The 17453-nt window shown below is 37.4% G+C and overlaps 1 protein-coding gene across 2 annotated transcripts in view; it reads right to left on the reverse strand.

Moving 5' to 3' along the window:
- ORC5 (origin recognition complex subunit 5) overlaps window positions 1-15275 on the reverse strand; it is a 64148-nt gene extending 48873 nt beyond the window's left edge. For both annotated transcript variants that reach the window (XR_007629919.1, XM_050323644.1), the window contains exons 1-7: window positions 15225-15275; window positions 12425-12591; window positions 10927-11019; window positions 7365-7562; window positions 3827-3901; window positions 1600-1711; window positions 1116-1246 (exon numbers count right to left, since the gene is read on the reverse strand). Coding sequence is in view for 1 of the 2 variants with exons in the window: in XM_050323644.1 (XP_050179601.1) it covers window positions 1116-1246; window positions 1600-1711; window positions 3827-3901; window positions 7365-7562; window positions 10927-11019; window positions 12425-12535 (720 nt within the window). In the remaining variant the exon portion in view is untranslated. The remainder of the gene's footprint in view (window positions 1-1115; window positions 1247-1599; window positions 1712-3826; window positions 3902-7364; window positions 7563-10926; window positions 11020-12424; window positions 12592-15224) is intronic.
- Window positions 15276-17453: the final 2178 nt, after the last annotated feature.

Consider the following 17453-nt stretch of genomic DNA (forward strand, 5'->3'; position numbering starts at 1 on the left):
TCCCAGTAACTTCCATATATAAATCTAATAAAACTCCAGAATATATTATTAATAACCACACATCATGGCATACACATTTAGAGTCTCTACTACACAGTGAAGGGTTGTTCAGAAGCCTACAGTCAGTAGTACGTGTCTGTCACTATCTTCCAGAGAAGAGACTTGTCAATCACAAAAAGAATTTAAGGTCCAATTAAGTATGTATTTTCATAATATTGGTATTTCATAAGCACACAAACAAAGCATCTAAAGCTAAAAAAATTCTCATAAGCAGAGCTACTCAAGTACATGTCTGCCAAGAACTGTGACCCTGGTTTCTATTTGTGTCTCCAGCAACCTCATTTAAATATAAAACCTGTATGGTTAATGGATAAGTTCAGCTGAAGTGTAGCAACATGTTCCCAAGGGAAATGGAGGCAGAAAATTCAGATCATCTCTCTAGCACTGATTTGTTCACTGGTCATTTGTAAAATTTCCTCGTATGGAGTATAGTTATTTAAATAATAATCTGATGAGCTAATTACTGGTTACTGTTATAAAGCTTTTCTTATGCAAAGGCCACCATCAAGAACCTGACATTTTTCTTCTCTTAAGTTTGTTTACTATCACATTATTCGATTGGTATATGGTTAAAACTCCTTTTTCCAAATACCTTCAATCCATTACCAGAAAACAACACAGCATTGGAAGCCCCTTACAGCCACCAAAATAACTGCAACCTTTGTTATAGATTTTTAGGGAAACTGCATTTTAAGCTAACACATTCTTAGAAGGAAGATTTACATTAGATATAAGGAAGAAATTTTGTTCAATGAGGGTGGTGAGACACTGAAAGGTCTCACCTAGGCTGCCAAGAGAAACTTGAATGCCCTATCTCTGCAAGTGTTAGCCCACGTTGGATGGAGCTTTGAGCAACCTGATCTAGTGTACGGTGTCCCCGTAAATGGCAGATGGGCTGGACTAGATAACCTTTAAAGGCCCCTTCTAAGCCAACCCATTCTATAATTCTCTGATTTAAATTTTGTCCATATTCAACAATAAATTGAGACTTTCAGAGCCCATTTGGCCCAAGACACCCCAAACCAAAACAGCAACTCTCAAGAAGCTCATCTCACCAGATGCCGAAGTTCTTTCAGGTCCCTACAGACCATGTAGAAGACACCAAGCAGAATATTGATATATGCAGCATAGAAATCTGCAGTATATTCTGGGGGATGATTCTGAGACAAGATCTTCTGCAGGTGTCCTGTTTAAACAAAAATAAATTCTCGCTTACTTAAAGCCAACTTAAATAAACTGACCCCATTTTGAAAGTTGAAAAACCATCACTTAAAAACACCCCAACACAACCCACCAAAAACTACACTGCTTTAAAGAACCAGCAAATAAAATGGAACCAAAACGTTACTTTGAGATGTTTTGACCAATGGAAATAGACAACTCTTTTTGAAGTTGTGTGAATATAGACTTTTACCTTCCAGTAGCTATTACATACTCTGGATTCTGCAAAAGGCCCACTGAGACATGGAAAAAACTTTTGAATGTTCTTTGACAAAGCATTCTACAATCCCCCAAAAGCAGATTTAAGAATTAGTTTACCTATGCTGTAATCAGGAAAATACAAAGTGAGTGGATCAAAGCATCCCACATTTGGACGGAACAGTTCCCACACTATTTCACTGAGCAGGACAACTGTCACATTACTGTCAGTCTATAGAGGGAAGAGAAAAAAAAATGAGAGAGAGAGACAGGCAGAGAAAGAACAAAATAACAGTGCATGTTAGTGCATCAATGAGAAAAATTATTATTGTGACTTTTCTGTTCCACAAAAATCATCAAATTTACAGTTTAATACAAATTACTAGCATAGTAATAATGCTTCAGCTGGCCTAATCAAGCAGCTCATACATTTGCAAATTTTCATAATTATATGATATTTCTCTGCATCCTTTGCCATTTCACTGACATATAAGCTCCGTGGGGTGGTACAGCTCTAGTACTACACAATACCTAATATATTCCACCCCTTACTCCCAAAATTAAGGGAGCATTTTACTTTGGTAATTAAACCCAGATTTTCAAAGCAAACAGGAAAAGTTAAGAAGCAAAAGGAAGCTCAGTACTTCTGAAACCAAGCTCTCTTCTATGTTATTTTATAGGTAATCTGGTCTTTAAAAACAAACACACACATCCCAAAACAAATGTAGTATTACCTGTTTACTCTCCCAACTGTTTTACTAGTTACCAACAACAGCTGTTCATAATAACATATTCTTTGTAACCAAGTTTTTATTGACCAACTACCTACTTTGAGTTTGATGCTTTGGTCAACAGGTAACAAAACACTTCATATTAAAACAATATTCCTAATATTCCTTCAAAATATTAGCTATTTAATGTGAAACTGCCTGTGAAGATGATGTGTCATTCTCCTTTTTTGCAAGGTTTATGCAACCATACTAGAAATTCTGCACAATGAAAGATGCTTTTAAATATGACTCTTCAAGAAAAACATTTGAAAACTATTAAAGAACCTCAAGAAAACAAAAGGAGGGAACCTGATTGAAATGACAGTGCTGTGAATATGAGTTGTGAATGACCTGAAAGAAAAGTTTAAATGCTATTTATTCCCTTCCCTGAAACAGAGGGAGAATCTTCTTTTACTTACTCTTCCCACTTCTTGTTCAAGTTGCACCCACCCATATTCTTTACTGTTCCTTCTTCCTCTGTTTTTATGATTTTTTTTTCCTTTTTAACAAGAAAGCATCTTTCTGTAGATTCCTTTCAATTGTGCTCCTCTCCCAGATCTAGTGTTTTACCTGACAGGAGTACTAACATTGCTCTGCAACATCAGTTGCACAAGAGCTTTAGAAAGTCTCAGTCCAGAATCCAGAATTTAAGCAACTGGAATATCAGCATTCAAGGAAGTTGACAAACTTATTTGAAGGTTAGTTTTGAATTTGAGGGTGTTTCTCTGGCATATTTAAGTCTTAGTCTATGGTTTTTCGGTCCCTGAACAGGTTTATGTTTCCTCCTTTCTCTGCAGAACAGGTTGTTTCTGCTTCAAGAGTAAAGTCCAGAACATGGTCAGAACAGACAAAAAGAGCCAGAAAATGCACCAGCTGCCAGGATTAAGAACACAGCTGTGAATCATTCAGTAAATAGAGAATCAGTGTCACCAGAAGATTAAGAGCACCACACAAAAGTCTTGAGATAAGCATAATTTCAGTTATTCAGATGTTCAGACATTTCAAAGTAACAGCATCTTCTGGTTTTATCTTCAGCTTCTTTGCAGAGAATGCACCATTTTTCATTATTCCAAGGCAAAAAGCTTGGATGCTTCAGAAGTGAGAAAAGGAGACACACAGTGGTTTACTCCAATCAGAAACTCACTGTGGTGCAATTCCAGAAGAAGTGTAAAAACTCTCTACCAACACAAAGCACATTCACAGCTGCTGAGCTGTGCAGCTCCACCCAAAGTAGCTGGTAGTCTACTGAAAAATCTCATTCTTAAAAATAAAAAAATAATCTAGAAAAGACAGCATATATCTTTGACACCAGCCTCAAATGAATCTATAACACATCAGATATGTAAAATAATATACCATCAAACCCAATTAAAAAAAAAAGTGTAATAAAAACCTGACCGTGTTTAAATTCTGGTTTGGTTTCTAATTTTGATCACTGTTCTGGGGGGCTAAGGGTTAATTTTGCAACTTTTCTTCTCTAAGGAATCACTTATCTTTATCTGTGAGCCTATAAGGACAGATGCCACATATTCAATTACTTTCAATATGCAGGACACATACATTTTTTTCTTACTTACCAACTCTTGAAGCCTAAGAAATGCTGGCAGGATGTTTGCTTCCATTTCCCTCAGCTGTTCTGCTCTATCCAGCACCTTTTAAAAAAACATTATTATATAGACAGTGTCGACTTCCACTCTCACACGGACTTAAAATTAATTCTTAGCTGCTGGAAACTGAATTGGAGAGATTATTGCTTGAAATGTGCTTCCAGGAAGCCCGAGCAGCTCCACATCCAAAGAAAGATACAATCCCCAGACAAGCAACATTCTCATGCCTTATGGCAGTAAGAATTAATACTTAAGTATACCAGTCAGAAATACCACTGACAGTCATGATATCATTATCAACAATTGAAAGCTCAATTTTTGCCCAAAATTCTTATTATTTTTCAAACTTACATGTAGTACTGTAGCACTGTAACTACATGCTTACTCTAGGAGAGTTATCTTTTCCCACTATGGAATTATTTTTCAGAAAAAAGCAAGAGCTGATATTTTAGGAGAAATAAGCTATAATCCAGAATCAATGAACTGAATTTTGAGAGAAACTTTTCTTGCCATAGTTTGTAGCCTAGAAATTTACAGGATTTACTGCATGCAAACCTCACGTTGCAGTCACAGATATGTAGCATATGTACAGCTTAAACAGGAAACACTTTAAGCTAAATTAACATTTTGGAGCCTGGAGAATAAAAACAGAACTACAAAAACATGCATGGATATCCTCTGGCAAAAAAAGTATTCTTGACAATACACTTAAAATCTTGACAAGAATGAAAAAGATAATAGAAACATCTTCTGTAGTTTATTAACCACTTGCAGTATAAATCTAAATTCTGAAATTCCTTACTTCTTTTGAATTACTGCTGTTGAAAGAAGAACTCTAGGTCCCTAGAAAATTATATTTTTCTATCCTATTACATATCCTCTCTCCACCAAAATCTTAACATCTATCATTTCTGTTACCCACAGCAAGGAAAAGAGTTTTATGTGGACAACCAAGCATCTTATGAACATATTATTTAAAAATCCCACCACACAAACCTGAAGGAGCAGTATCTCTGCAACAATATCTCACACTTCTCGGGAATTTATTTAAAACTATAATACAATATATCTGACTTTATATTGACATCTGTATGTGGCTCATATAATAAATGACTTCAAGAACTGACCAAACAGAGGCTACACATTTTTACAAATAAAAATACTGCTTACTAGACCCAGCAACATGCAGCTACCAAACAGAAAGCTTTAAGGTCTTGACCTTAAAGTAGATCGTACTTTTTAGTTAAATGGGAAACAAACTACAGTTTCTACAGCAGAAAATATACTGTGACCCTGGCTTTTGGAGCATGTCAAATGGTTCAAAGAAACAGTCCACACCAAGACCTATGAGTCTATGCCTTATTCTTTAATGTCAATACAGACTTGTCACCCTTCAATTTTTTAAAACAACTACACATTTCGAACTGGTTGTTCATTTACATTAAAAACAGTAGCTTGTTACTTCTATAAAGTGCTAAATATTGTAAATGTCTGAATGACTACAAGTTATATCTGCTACAATTTTTCAGGTAGTTAAAATGAATAAATTCATTTTGCATAAGTAATCACAAGAATTCAGCACTCATACTTGGTTTAGGAGAAACATTAAGGATTCTTGGCTTGAAAGTAAACATTTATCTTAATTTACTCTGAGTTAATTGAGCTGAAATAGTACATTATTTACAACTGAAATGAAATAGAGTAAGTTAGCATTGCCAGTTTATGTTACCAGCATGCTGGTCCTTCCATCAGCCTCAGTTTAAAACACTACAATAAATCCAGACAACATAGGTTAATAAACATTAATTGATTTCTCCCATTCCTGTCTGTTCCCATACAGAAAGGAACTGAAATACTAATTTAATACTTAATTCTTCTCAAGCAACAACTAATTTCATGATACAACTGAACCTTTATAGTTATTTAATGGTTTCTTTTCTATATCCAATTGTTCAAGAACTTTCTAATTTTCTGAGTGATGCCAATTTATATAGTATACATGAAGAATTCTTTACTGATGTAGAACAGTTTTTTAATCCAAATACTAATTTGAAAGTAAAATTTTACTATAAAAAGCATTTTGTGAAACTCACTACAGGTTATTATAGAGATAAATTTTGTCCTTATGGAATTGCTGAATAATGCCAATACCACTTTTGTGATGGTAAATTAAATTGTCTATTTATAACTTCTTATCTTTTTAAGTGTTGGTGGTACATTTTTTCCTTCATTTGATTTCTAAGAATTATGTCAAATTTATTAACTTCGTGACCTGTAGGAAACTATGAGATATTACTCTTTCCACTAAACATAATATGAAGTTATTTAACTCAGTGGTTAAGTATTTTTTTAAATGGAAATGAAACTTATTTAATATAACCTGTGAAACAGAATGAAGAATGATCAGTATAATTATGGATTTCTTGTCTGACTGCAAAAACCCCCCAAAGCATTATGGGCACATCAACAGCTGCGAGAAACATGCAGTGATTACCAGAGTCATTAAGCTCTCAATCCTGAATCACTTTCATGTTTTCTTAAATAATCAATTTAACCTCTTTTAAAAAAAACCTTATTTCCTACTACTGGCCTGAAATGTCAGTCCACATCTTTTGCAGGTCCATAATGTACACATTCATCTACACATCACTAATACTATGACCTTCATATTATCCTTTCATCAGACCTCTTGTACGAAATGTGTTTCTACATTTATCTCCTGGCACGATAAATGCTGTTATACCCCTTTATGTAGTTAAGATTATCACAGTTAAAAAAGAAAACCTAAACCAAATCCTAACTTCTAGTACTGCACTGATTCAATCATTCCTGCAATCTAAAATCTGATTATTTTTCCTGCAGTCTGCCTGTTTATTCCATTTGAGTATATCATCTTTTTTTTTCATTGCAGTCTTTTTTTCCATCTTAACTTTAAAACTACAGTTCTTGCCTCTGAGGACCACAAGTGTAGCTGAAGAAGTAAGATCTCAAAAGCACTTTGACAGAGGAAGTTATGCATTTTAGTTCCTTAATATATGTTCTTACTTGACCTATTCTAGTCAATCAAGCCTTGTCATTTCCATACTCTGTAATTTGCTTCTGCCCTATTCCCCACCTTTGCTTTCCTGTTTGTGAAGCTGCTTTCGCAAGGAAACAGATATGCATGACTTACTAATAATAAAACAAATGCAGGCTCTCTGTTTTTAAAGACTTTGTAACACTATTACATCCCAAATTTAAACATGAGGTATAATTTATGTTGTTAGGTATGCTAAACATTTTTTGTGTAGAAAAAATTCTGAAAGAAGGAAAAACAGAGAACCTATCCTAAAGCTTGTAAACCAACTGAAAGAATCCAACCACTATCAACAAATTCTGAATGAGGTCTACGCAGAAATTTTGTGAAAACTGTTCTATAAGGTATACATTTCACATACAAATTATCAATAACAATTACTTACTCCATCTTAACAGGAACAAAACTGGACATCAAAATTAATTTACTTACGATGTACAATGTTTGATCTTGAAGCTCTCGACTCACAAGAGCCTGTTTAAACAGACGTACAAAGTCATTGAAAGTATCACAAGGCACAGGAGAGGTTGGTTCTGTTTCAGAAGAACAGCGTTGCAACTGGATGAGAATTTCTTCTAAAAGAAGGCGTGACGTAAAGCATTCCACACAGTTCACAAACACATGAGGAAGCTGAAGAGGATAAAAAAAAAGATAAAACTTTATTCGGTTTTTCATGTAAATACTCCAGAATCACTTTTCCAGATGACACAGTCAATGAAACAGAACACAGAGCATAAATCAAAAAAAATTTGTAAAAAAAAAAATCATAATCAGTTATGTACCTAGTCAAAATATTATCTATCACAAAGTGAAGACAGATGTGATGTATCTTCAAATGGAACAGTGTATCTTCTAAATGTTTAAAAACTGAAACAGTATATCTTTTAACTATGTTTAAAAATTGTGAGCAACATATAAAAAGAAAACCAAATAGCATTTAATTCAAAGGAATTTAGACAATTGCAACCCATTATAGTAAAACGGTCTACTCCAAATTACAATGTCTAGATAACACAGATGTCTCAAACATATTACAAAGAGAGTAATCTAGGAGTATACTCACTAGAATTACTCTGCATGGTTTTGGCATTCGATGCATACAAATATGAACTATAAGCTTCTACATTAGACTCGTGTTCAGCATGACAGTGTAGAACGTTTTTAGAAAACCAGAGGGTGTGAGAAAAGCAGAGCATTAGATACATTGTAAGTATCAACTTAGTAATATTAAAAAGCTACTGTTATTTGCCTCTAAATAGAAGACACCACAAACTACAAAATAGTACCAGTATTCAAACCTACATAAGGCAAAAAAAGATAATTTTCTGGCAACTCTGTTTTTAAGAAACAGTTTATCTGCATAGCTCCATAATCTCTGGTAAGGCATATGCTCTTTTTCACACTTAACACCAAAACCTTACTGTTTAGTGTTAGGAAACATTAGTCACTGGGATACAGGACTATGTTTGTCCATAAGAAAGAAAAAAACAACCAACCAACAAGTACTTCATTCCAGTCTATGTAAAATGCAATATATGGCAATATATGGTGATTCAGTAGATGTGGGGAAATGTGGGTACATGCTGGCAATTCACTCACACAGCATGTAATAAAAAGCTTTTTTTATGATTTTGAACACCATTAGAAGAAAGGGGCTACATCTCCCAAAGCAGCTATTCAAAGTGCTGCACCTCCATAGCAGAAGGAATGCTGAGTGTCTCAGATGTGATTCACACCACCACATTACATAGGAGACACCTATACTTGGCAAAAGGAAGTTCTGTAGAGAGAGTTGCTGCTTAAATTGCTTGCCAGGGCCAGGCCACATCTTTGGATATGCTGCAAGTGGGTAGCACAGCACTATGAGCACTGCATGAAAGGATCCTGCATGGAAGAGGATCATAACCCCTGTCTTCTACTCTTCTCCCTCTGCAGAATTATTAATGAGGGAGGTTTCTGCATAAAACCCAGTCCTGCAGATCAGTGCACTCCAGACAAGCCGAAAGTATCAGGGCTATGAGAACACACAAGTGGAAATTCCTGGTTTAGGCGTGAAGTAGGCACCTGTCACTGGGTTTAAATCCCTGAAGTTTGCAACTTACAGAAACACAAACATTGGCAGGTTTAGATGGAAATTTCTAACATCCTTCAACTCAGAAGGACATTATAACATGTTTTGGGAAAAATTACAACAGAGGATAAAACTAGCATGAACATACACATTCACTAACAGAAAAAGAAGGGCCACAGAAGTGGCAAGAACCCAGTGCTTAAGTATTTCGTCAGTGCTGACCAGAGAGGGACTGACGTGGACTTATGGCATTAGCTCTCTACATCATTCCTCAAGATAACTATTTTTCCAAGAAACACACATTCAGCCACAGTGTCCCCTACTTCTATGTGGTTCAGATTCTAATATGATGTTTAAAGAAAAGAGTAGGTTTCTCTGCCTGCAGCCCTTGTAGCTGAAATAAGTCCATTCATGACAAAGTTCCTACTTTGGGTTAGCAACACACAACAACTCCAGTATTAATCAAGGATATAACTCATCACCCAGTGGCCAGCATTAAAGTAGTCTTTTACCTTAGCAACTGAGGGGAAGATAGTTTATAGTCCCACCTTCCTAGGAACATAAGGTTCCAAATTCAAAACTGTACAATGAATTCTCAGTGGTTTCCACTTGACGTACTTTATCATCATCTGCATCATGAGTTCTCCTTGACCTATGTCTTACTTACTCCTATACAAGAGCAAGAATCCAGAGGAAGTTTGGCTTGGATGGTGAAGCTGAAATTAACATACACTCTCAGCATTTCTGAAAGTGATCCTCATCCAGGAGAAAGTAGCAACAGTACTGCCATGGGACAGCATAATCCATGCTGCCAGCAAAAGACCTGGCAATGCCAAGCTTAGTAAACACAAACATGCCTGGAGGATTGATTTTATTACATTAAAAACTGTGAATGGCAACCTGTTTCATAGGGGCTTTAATTTATGATGTATATTAAGCTGTGTTTGAAGGATCTAGAATAAAGTACATGAAATCTGTATTTTCAAACAGGTTCTGAACAGATAATACTAAAAGGGGCTATCAGCACACTTTTCCCATTTAGAGCTGATTCTTTGCTGAAGCAAAAGAATAGTCATTTATTTTCAGGAATTAAACAGATTGTTCCTATGCAATATTGCTTAAACATTTTAGAACTCCTGCATTGTTTCTTTTTCAAAGTTTTAGATATTCCTGCTTCTATAAGAACTAACCAAATTTACTGCAATGAATACAACATTCACAAGTCTGCAAAACCAACTAACCATATCAGAAAGAATGGCAATTGCCTGGTGTTCAGACAGTGATTTTCACCATTTCAGACTCTTCCTTTTTCAGTGAACATGTACAGCTTGCTATGTTTGCTTTGAATGCTTTTAACAACTTCATTAAGCTTAAGCTCCGAGGCTTACATTTAAATAGATCGTACACAGCCAACTGAATTTAATTAAAATGAGTTTGTCAATACAAAGCAAATAAACAAAAAATCAACTACTGCTAATTCTTCTCACTGTTCTTCAGGTAATCTCTCACTCTTTTTTGTATACACATAAAATGAGTTTAAAGGAGAATTACAAGAAGATTCAAAAAAAGGTGTAGTGTAAGTGACTGCAGATTGAACTGGAATCATCAATACTTACTTGTCACTGGAGCTATTTCAGACTAAGTCATGCAAACAAGATGAACAATATTTGGTTTTTTTAGAATTTTTAAACTTTCTTACAAAAGTTATTATGATTTATATTGTATCTCAGTAGCTCCAATTTAATTTTATTCTTAAGTGCACTAGTGAGAAGAGTGATGCATTCATGACACAGTAAGTGAAGAAGAATCAGGAAGTCAGAAATAGCTGAGAAAACAAGTCATTTTCAGAAAGTAGAGGCTATTTCAATAAACCATCTGTTACAAATAAATTGTAAATTCAATATCTATTCTGAACATTCTTACCTGTAAGGTGTTTAGAAGAGTTTGCATCACATAAGTCTTTCCACTAGATGTATGTCCGTAGATAAAAATCGATGGAAAACTAAATTGCTGACGCTACGGAAAAAAAAAAAGAACGTGCTGTTTCAATTCTTCTTTTTCATTCAACAGATACAAGATTTATCAATTAAGTTTCCCTCCAAAAGAAAAGTTATCTTCTAAACTGAGGCAGTAAATATAAAATGCAGCAATTCTTATAGAATCAAAAGAGTAAGCTTTATGTTTCAGCCTCACTGAAATGCTGGGAGGATAACTCACAAGAATCAAGTATCACACAACTGTCAGTGAAACTGCTGTAATACACAACAGAAATATACTACATAACTGAAAGGAAAGGAAATCTTGAGAAGGACAAATTACAAGCCATACATTACCCTAACTCATGTAAATTGCTTTTCATTAACACAGAAAAAAATGGTAGAGGAGGTGATAAAGGAGCTGGTTCTTCTCTCATGAGGCAATATTTGATATAAGACATCTAGTTATTTAATGGTCCTGATGCTCTATATTTCATGTAATTTTTTACATACAAGGAAAATAATTGTTCTTTTTGTTTCATTCTGAACAGGCACTTATTTTTGTGTGTTTCTCATTCCTAATGATCTCATACACTAATTAAAAATGCATACAGAAATAAAATTGATAATTTTTATGAAAACAATAATATTCAATTAATCCAAGATGAAGCCACTCTTGCACAATATATGCAGGTACTCTAACCTGCATATTTATCAAGAATTTAAGTATCTATTTTCAAGAAAAGTTGTTGCCACTATGCTTGAACTATATATATAAAACTTGAATGCTGTAATTTGATGGTAATATTATCCATCACTAAAGGCAGAACCAAAAACAGATACTAATTTCCATTTTGTTAGCTGAATATAAACAGACATATCAACTACTTTCAAGTTTGCAGATAAAATCCCTGTTGCTTTTTACTGCAGCTTAGTGAAGCAGTAACAGAATCAATTAACAGGCCAGTGACTTCTGAATCTTGTGACCAGCCACAGAACTACTGAGAATTAGACCAACTTAATGTACTTAGAATTCAGGCACTCAGATTAACAGGTCAAAACCAAACAGAATTTCTACACTGACAATGGAAAAAAACCCCACAACAAACAAAACTTTAGACTAGGGAAGAAGAGACTCCCTGGTACTATCTGGAAAAGATGGAACAGAGTCATGGCAAAATCAGGCTTCGAGAGAGCAAGGCACAAATAGATGTAGTTTTTTAGATCCTTCCAGTTGCAAGACAGCTTTCAACCTTCTAAAGGACCAGAATCCAATTGCCAAACAGTAATGATAAGTATGAGTAACAAAAAATAAAAGTACAACATAGAGACAACCAAAGTATGTTCACAATGACATCACAAAAACACCCCCACATTTCTATTCTCCCCTCTCAAACAGCAGAATGTCTTTGTTCTACTCAAGCATACAGTGCAAAAAACACTACCTCTCCAAATATTGACAGCAACAAGGACACCTGGGATTCTCGACAAGGCACCAAACTCTCCAAGTGAAGCAGTGCAGCTGCTGGATATGCTGGATGTTCAAGATTAGGCATTTTGATATTCCTGCAGTTAAGTCACCTACACATGCAGGTTCAGAAAATAAAGTGATCTGGAAAATAAAAAGTTTTCATTATTATTTGCTTTCATATGCATAAAAAGAAAATGAACAGGAATTGATAAATAATCTAAGCAGACTTCTAGCTCAGGATAATAGAATAATTATGATAGACTTATAAGACTTCAGCAAAATTGAACTTAACTATACAAAGCATGATACAGATATTTTGATACCAGACAGAATTAAAAAAAAAAATCAAATAAAAAGGGAAAGGCATACAGGATATGAGCAAATCAATATAAGAAGGAATTGTCATAGTTTAGTTAACTGAAGAAATACATATTTAGTTCTGATTTTATATACATTTAAAAGTAGCAAGGGAATAAAATGAGGAAAGTAGATTAGTCACAGATCATCACCTCCGTGCAGAGGCAATAAACTAGGATTTACAAGTAATAGGGAAGTGGCAGGGCATAAGGAAAGATGAAGATGACAAAATAATAGCTCTTGAGTTGCTAATAGCAACACTTAGAATAGAATCATAGAATCGACTGGGTTGGAAAAGACCTCTGAGATCATCAAGTCCAACCCTCAATCCAACACTACCATGGTTACCAGACCGTGGCACTAAGTGCCACATCCAGTCTCATCTTAAAAACCTCTGGGGACAGTGAATCCAACACCTCCCTGGGCAGCCCATTCCAATGCCTGATTAGTCTCTCTGTAAAAAATATTTTCCTACTATTCAACCTGTAGCACTGTAGGGGGTTGTTGTGGCCAAAGTGCAGGACCCAGCACTTGACCTTGTTGAACCTCATCCCACTGGAATCAGACCATCTCTCCAGCTTGTCCAGGTCCCTCTGAAGAGCCCTCCTGCCTTCCAACAGATCAACACTCCCCCCCAACTTGGTGTCATCTGCAAATTTGCTAATATGCCCAGCCTAAAAGCAGCAGAGGTATATGAAGAAAACCCAGCTGATGGTAAAGACTGGAAATACTCCTTAAAACACATAGGAGCCCAAACCAGTTACATAAAACTAACATTAATTACAGTCTACCTCTTAGACAAGGACTAGACAAAGAAAAAAAGAGGTCTTGATTGCTGAGACACTGCAAAGGTTGGACTTTAGTGACTGAATACAGAAAAACACCTCAAAAAACCACCTACTTTGTCTGCACTTCTAAAACTGCTGGAAAGACAGTACATTTATCTCTAGTGATACAGACAACATGCAGAGAGAGAACCCCAACAGTAACCTCAAGAGCTGGATTCTGACTTTGTCAATCATAATATAACTTGATAATCAATAAGAAAGTTTGGAAATTTCAGTAAGGTAATAAAGGTATTTCATTAGCTGACATGAACATCTGCATGTTATCAAGACAAAGATAATAAACAAAGCACTCCAAACACTTTTAAATGTAAGTACTTACAGCTAAATACATTATGCTGGGTATAAGTACAACAGAAAAAAGATTAGGTTAGCAGGAGACCAGAAATAGTATGGGAAATAGAAAACAAACTGTTGTGAAAGAAAAAAGAAATAGTGTGTTGCAATAACAGGAGAGCTATTGGGATACAAGACGGTTCATAAAGACGTATGTATTTATCAAAGTACTTAATAATAAAGTTCCTTCTGGGGCCAATCTCTGTTAAGTATTTCCATAAATATTTTTGAGAAAAGATTTTTTTCTTTTATTTTTACACTGTGCCTTCAGTGTTTTTTTGGAGTAAAAGTTAGGATTGTAGAATCATCAACGGAAAAAAGAAAAAGGATGACTTCTTATAACAGAAGTAATGCCAGTGTAATGAAATTGTGTACGTGAAATTACACCTATTTGTAAACAACCACAGCACACCTAACACAGACTACAGTTAGGTATCAGAAAAAAGTCTGAAGTAACTTGAAAGATAAGTTTCTTTATAAGTCAATCACATATTATGGGAAATTAAAGTCATGCTGCTTCTCAACACCCCTGCACAGTACAACCTACACTAAACACATTTTAGCCACTGGATAAATACCTACATCTCTCCTGACTGTATGCATCACCAGTGGGATCCCATCCCAGAGCTCACAAGGGAAACTATGTTTAGAGCAACACGTTCACAAGACAACTAATTTAAATCAAATGGCAATGACAGCACAGGCACTAATATCGGGCAAAGACTGAATTTAGGGTGTTCCTGTCCGGGGAAGGTTGAACATGTGACTCCACCAAGACCGGGAAGGGGCAGAAAGCACTTAGTTTGCAGCTGAAACCAAGTAAGGATGCCGAAAGCACAAGTTAGGTTTCATGGCTGGTTTACATAATTTACGAGGACTCCTCTTAATTCACTGGTCCTAAAACACCTGCGCTTGGCAGCCTTAGCATCAAAGATGGAAGAACTTAAAGAGATCAGCACGGTCCCACCGTCCCACGTCCCCCAAGGCCCCACAGGGCCCCCTCCGGCAGAGCCGAGCCCCGGCTGAGGGCAGGACAGCCCCGGCCATTACAGAGCGCGGCTCAAGGGCTCCTTCCGCCGCGCGTGGGAGGATGAGGGTGCCCCCGGCCCAGGGGGTGGCTCAGCCAGCAGCGGGTCTCGCTCCCGCACCGATTCCCAGCGGGAAAGCAGCAGCAAGGCCGCTCCTTCTCCTCCCGACTCGGCTCCTTCCCGCCCGCCCCGGCCCCGCTCCGCTCACCGGCTCCTCACACGCTCCCGCCGCCGCCCGCGCGCACCGCCCCCTCCGGCCCGCGCATGCGCCGCAGAGAGCTCAGGTCCGCCTGGGGCGGCCCGGGAAGCGGCGGAGGGGGCGGGGCGGGTGTGAGGGGAGAGTGCTGCTTATCCCACGGTGCTATCCCTCAGCGTGTCGCGTATTATCCCACTGGGAGAGCCGGGAGGGGAGTCCTCCGCTCCGGGAGGGGGCTCCTCTGGGAGCCTCAGGGCGGAGAGCGGGGTCTTTTCCCCCGCAGGGAGAGCCGTGAGGGGAGTTCGCTGCTCCCGGACTGCCCCACGCCGTCCGGGAGCTGCAGGGACGAGACGGGGTCTTACCCACCGGGAGAGCCCTGAGGGTGTTGCAAAGCGTGGAAATACGTAAAATTTTCTTGAGCAAAGACGTTCCTTAATGTTTGATCGTTATATACTTTCTAGCCTAATCCTAGGAGAGGGATTAAATCCGTGAAACAACAAGCTCTAAGTGATGTCCGGGTTAGAGTTGCCTTGTTAAGGTTTAGGGCTTGGCATGTTTCAGTGGTCTCAGACGGAGGTGGAAGTTAATAAAGCTTGGGGAGAAGAATGGACCACTGGTAGCGGGCACAAAGAATGCAGAATTTACGGGCCACAAGGACATTTGACAAAGATAAGAAAGTACGCAGCAACTGTGCTGAAATCAGCTCCGACTGGGTGAAAGGTAATTCCGCAGGGGCAGATCGCAAACACCGACTCACGGATCACCAACCCAAGAAACCCGCCGACCCAAAAGAAGAGAAAGACTGAGCATGCAGACTAATTAGCATTGGAAGTGAGAGAATCATTAACCAATAGAAGATAGAATACTAATTAGTAAGAGAAATCTGTAACTTGTAGCAAATGAACCTTAATTCGTTTCTTTGCTATAATGTATAAACAGTAAAAAGTTTTGATAGTTGGGATGCTTGATTTCTGGAATTCCACCAATCACTCAGGCGTTGTGTAACTCTGAAATCAATAAGCAATGTCTCTCCCTAGTGTGTAATTATTGGCTTGCTGCACACCGAGTAAAAAGTCTGATTTTTGTGGACAAGGGCAGCCTGCCCCAGGGATTGGGCAGAGTCTTATCCCACAGGGAAAACCATGTGTGGCACACATCCCTGGACATAGGTGTGTGAGCCGTACATTAGAAGCCGCTTGGCAGCAGTTCATCAGGGAAAGGAGGGTGTTGGGGTTCACAGAGGGTTCCCTGTGGGAGGAGAGGGGGCTGGTGTCAAGAGATCCAGGACATAGAGTCAGAAGGTATGTACATGGTTGTAGTATTTGTTAGTTTAACTCCAACCAGCTGTACAGGCCCACACGATTCATCCTGTGAGGGGACAGCGGCATCAGCCCTAGGAGGGCTCTGCAGGTGCTGGGTCCCTCCTCTGCACACACAGGCTAACATTATAAATAGCGCTGAGAGTAAAAGAAAATGGTCATGAAATTGTGCATGTAACTGACATTATGTTAATACAGAACACTACTTAAAGCCAGGGCTGTGGAGTCTGCTCCAGTCAAGCTTTGCACTCTGAAATTGTGCAAATTACAGTTAAAGTTATATTATGCATAAACACTGCACATTGTATTAGAGGGATAAATGTGACAACTGCATGCTGGGTTATGAAAATCAAAGTGATAAACTCCTTCTGTGTGAATCAAGCATGGTTTATTTTTAACTGTCAGGATTTTTATATAAATATATATATACATGTGCAAGCACAATCATCATAGATTGCCCCGAGCAGATCTTTAGATTTATATTGTAAATTAATGGACCAAAACCAACCTGAATGGAATTAGAGAAAGAGAAGCAAAAAAAGATGCAACTGATTCTGATTTATGGTTATCTATACCAATTTTTGTACAGTCTTGTTTTTTTTTTTTAAATGGCCTGTTATTTGTCACAGCTTTGACAAAGCACAATAATAAGGTGAAATTATTTTTACTGCTACTGGATTTGCATGTATGGGCAGAAGCTGTAGTATTACTAATTCTGTCCACTTCTTTACTTGGGGGAAAACAATCTTAATTTGAAACAAAAGGTGTATTTCAAAGTGTTGTATCAAGGCATATGCTTCCCAACAGAGTGAAATACTTTTTTTCCTAGCTCTTGAAACTGTGGAATCTCTTGGGGCGGATTGCTCTGCATACAGATAGGCCATGTTTCAGAAACAAAACCAAATATACTAACTGAAAGAAA

Source organism: Myiozetetes cayanensis, unplaced genomic scaffold (genome assembly GCF_022539395.1).
Source record: "Myiozetetes cayanensis isolate MyiCay16 unplaced genomic scaffold, myiCay2020 scf3, whole genome shotgun sequence".
In the NCBI taxonomy this organism is placed as follows: Eukaryota; Metazoa; Chordata; class Aves; order Passeriformes; family Tyrannidae; genus Myiozetetes; species Myiozetetes cayanensis.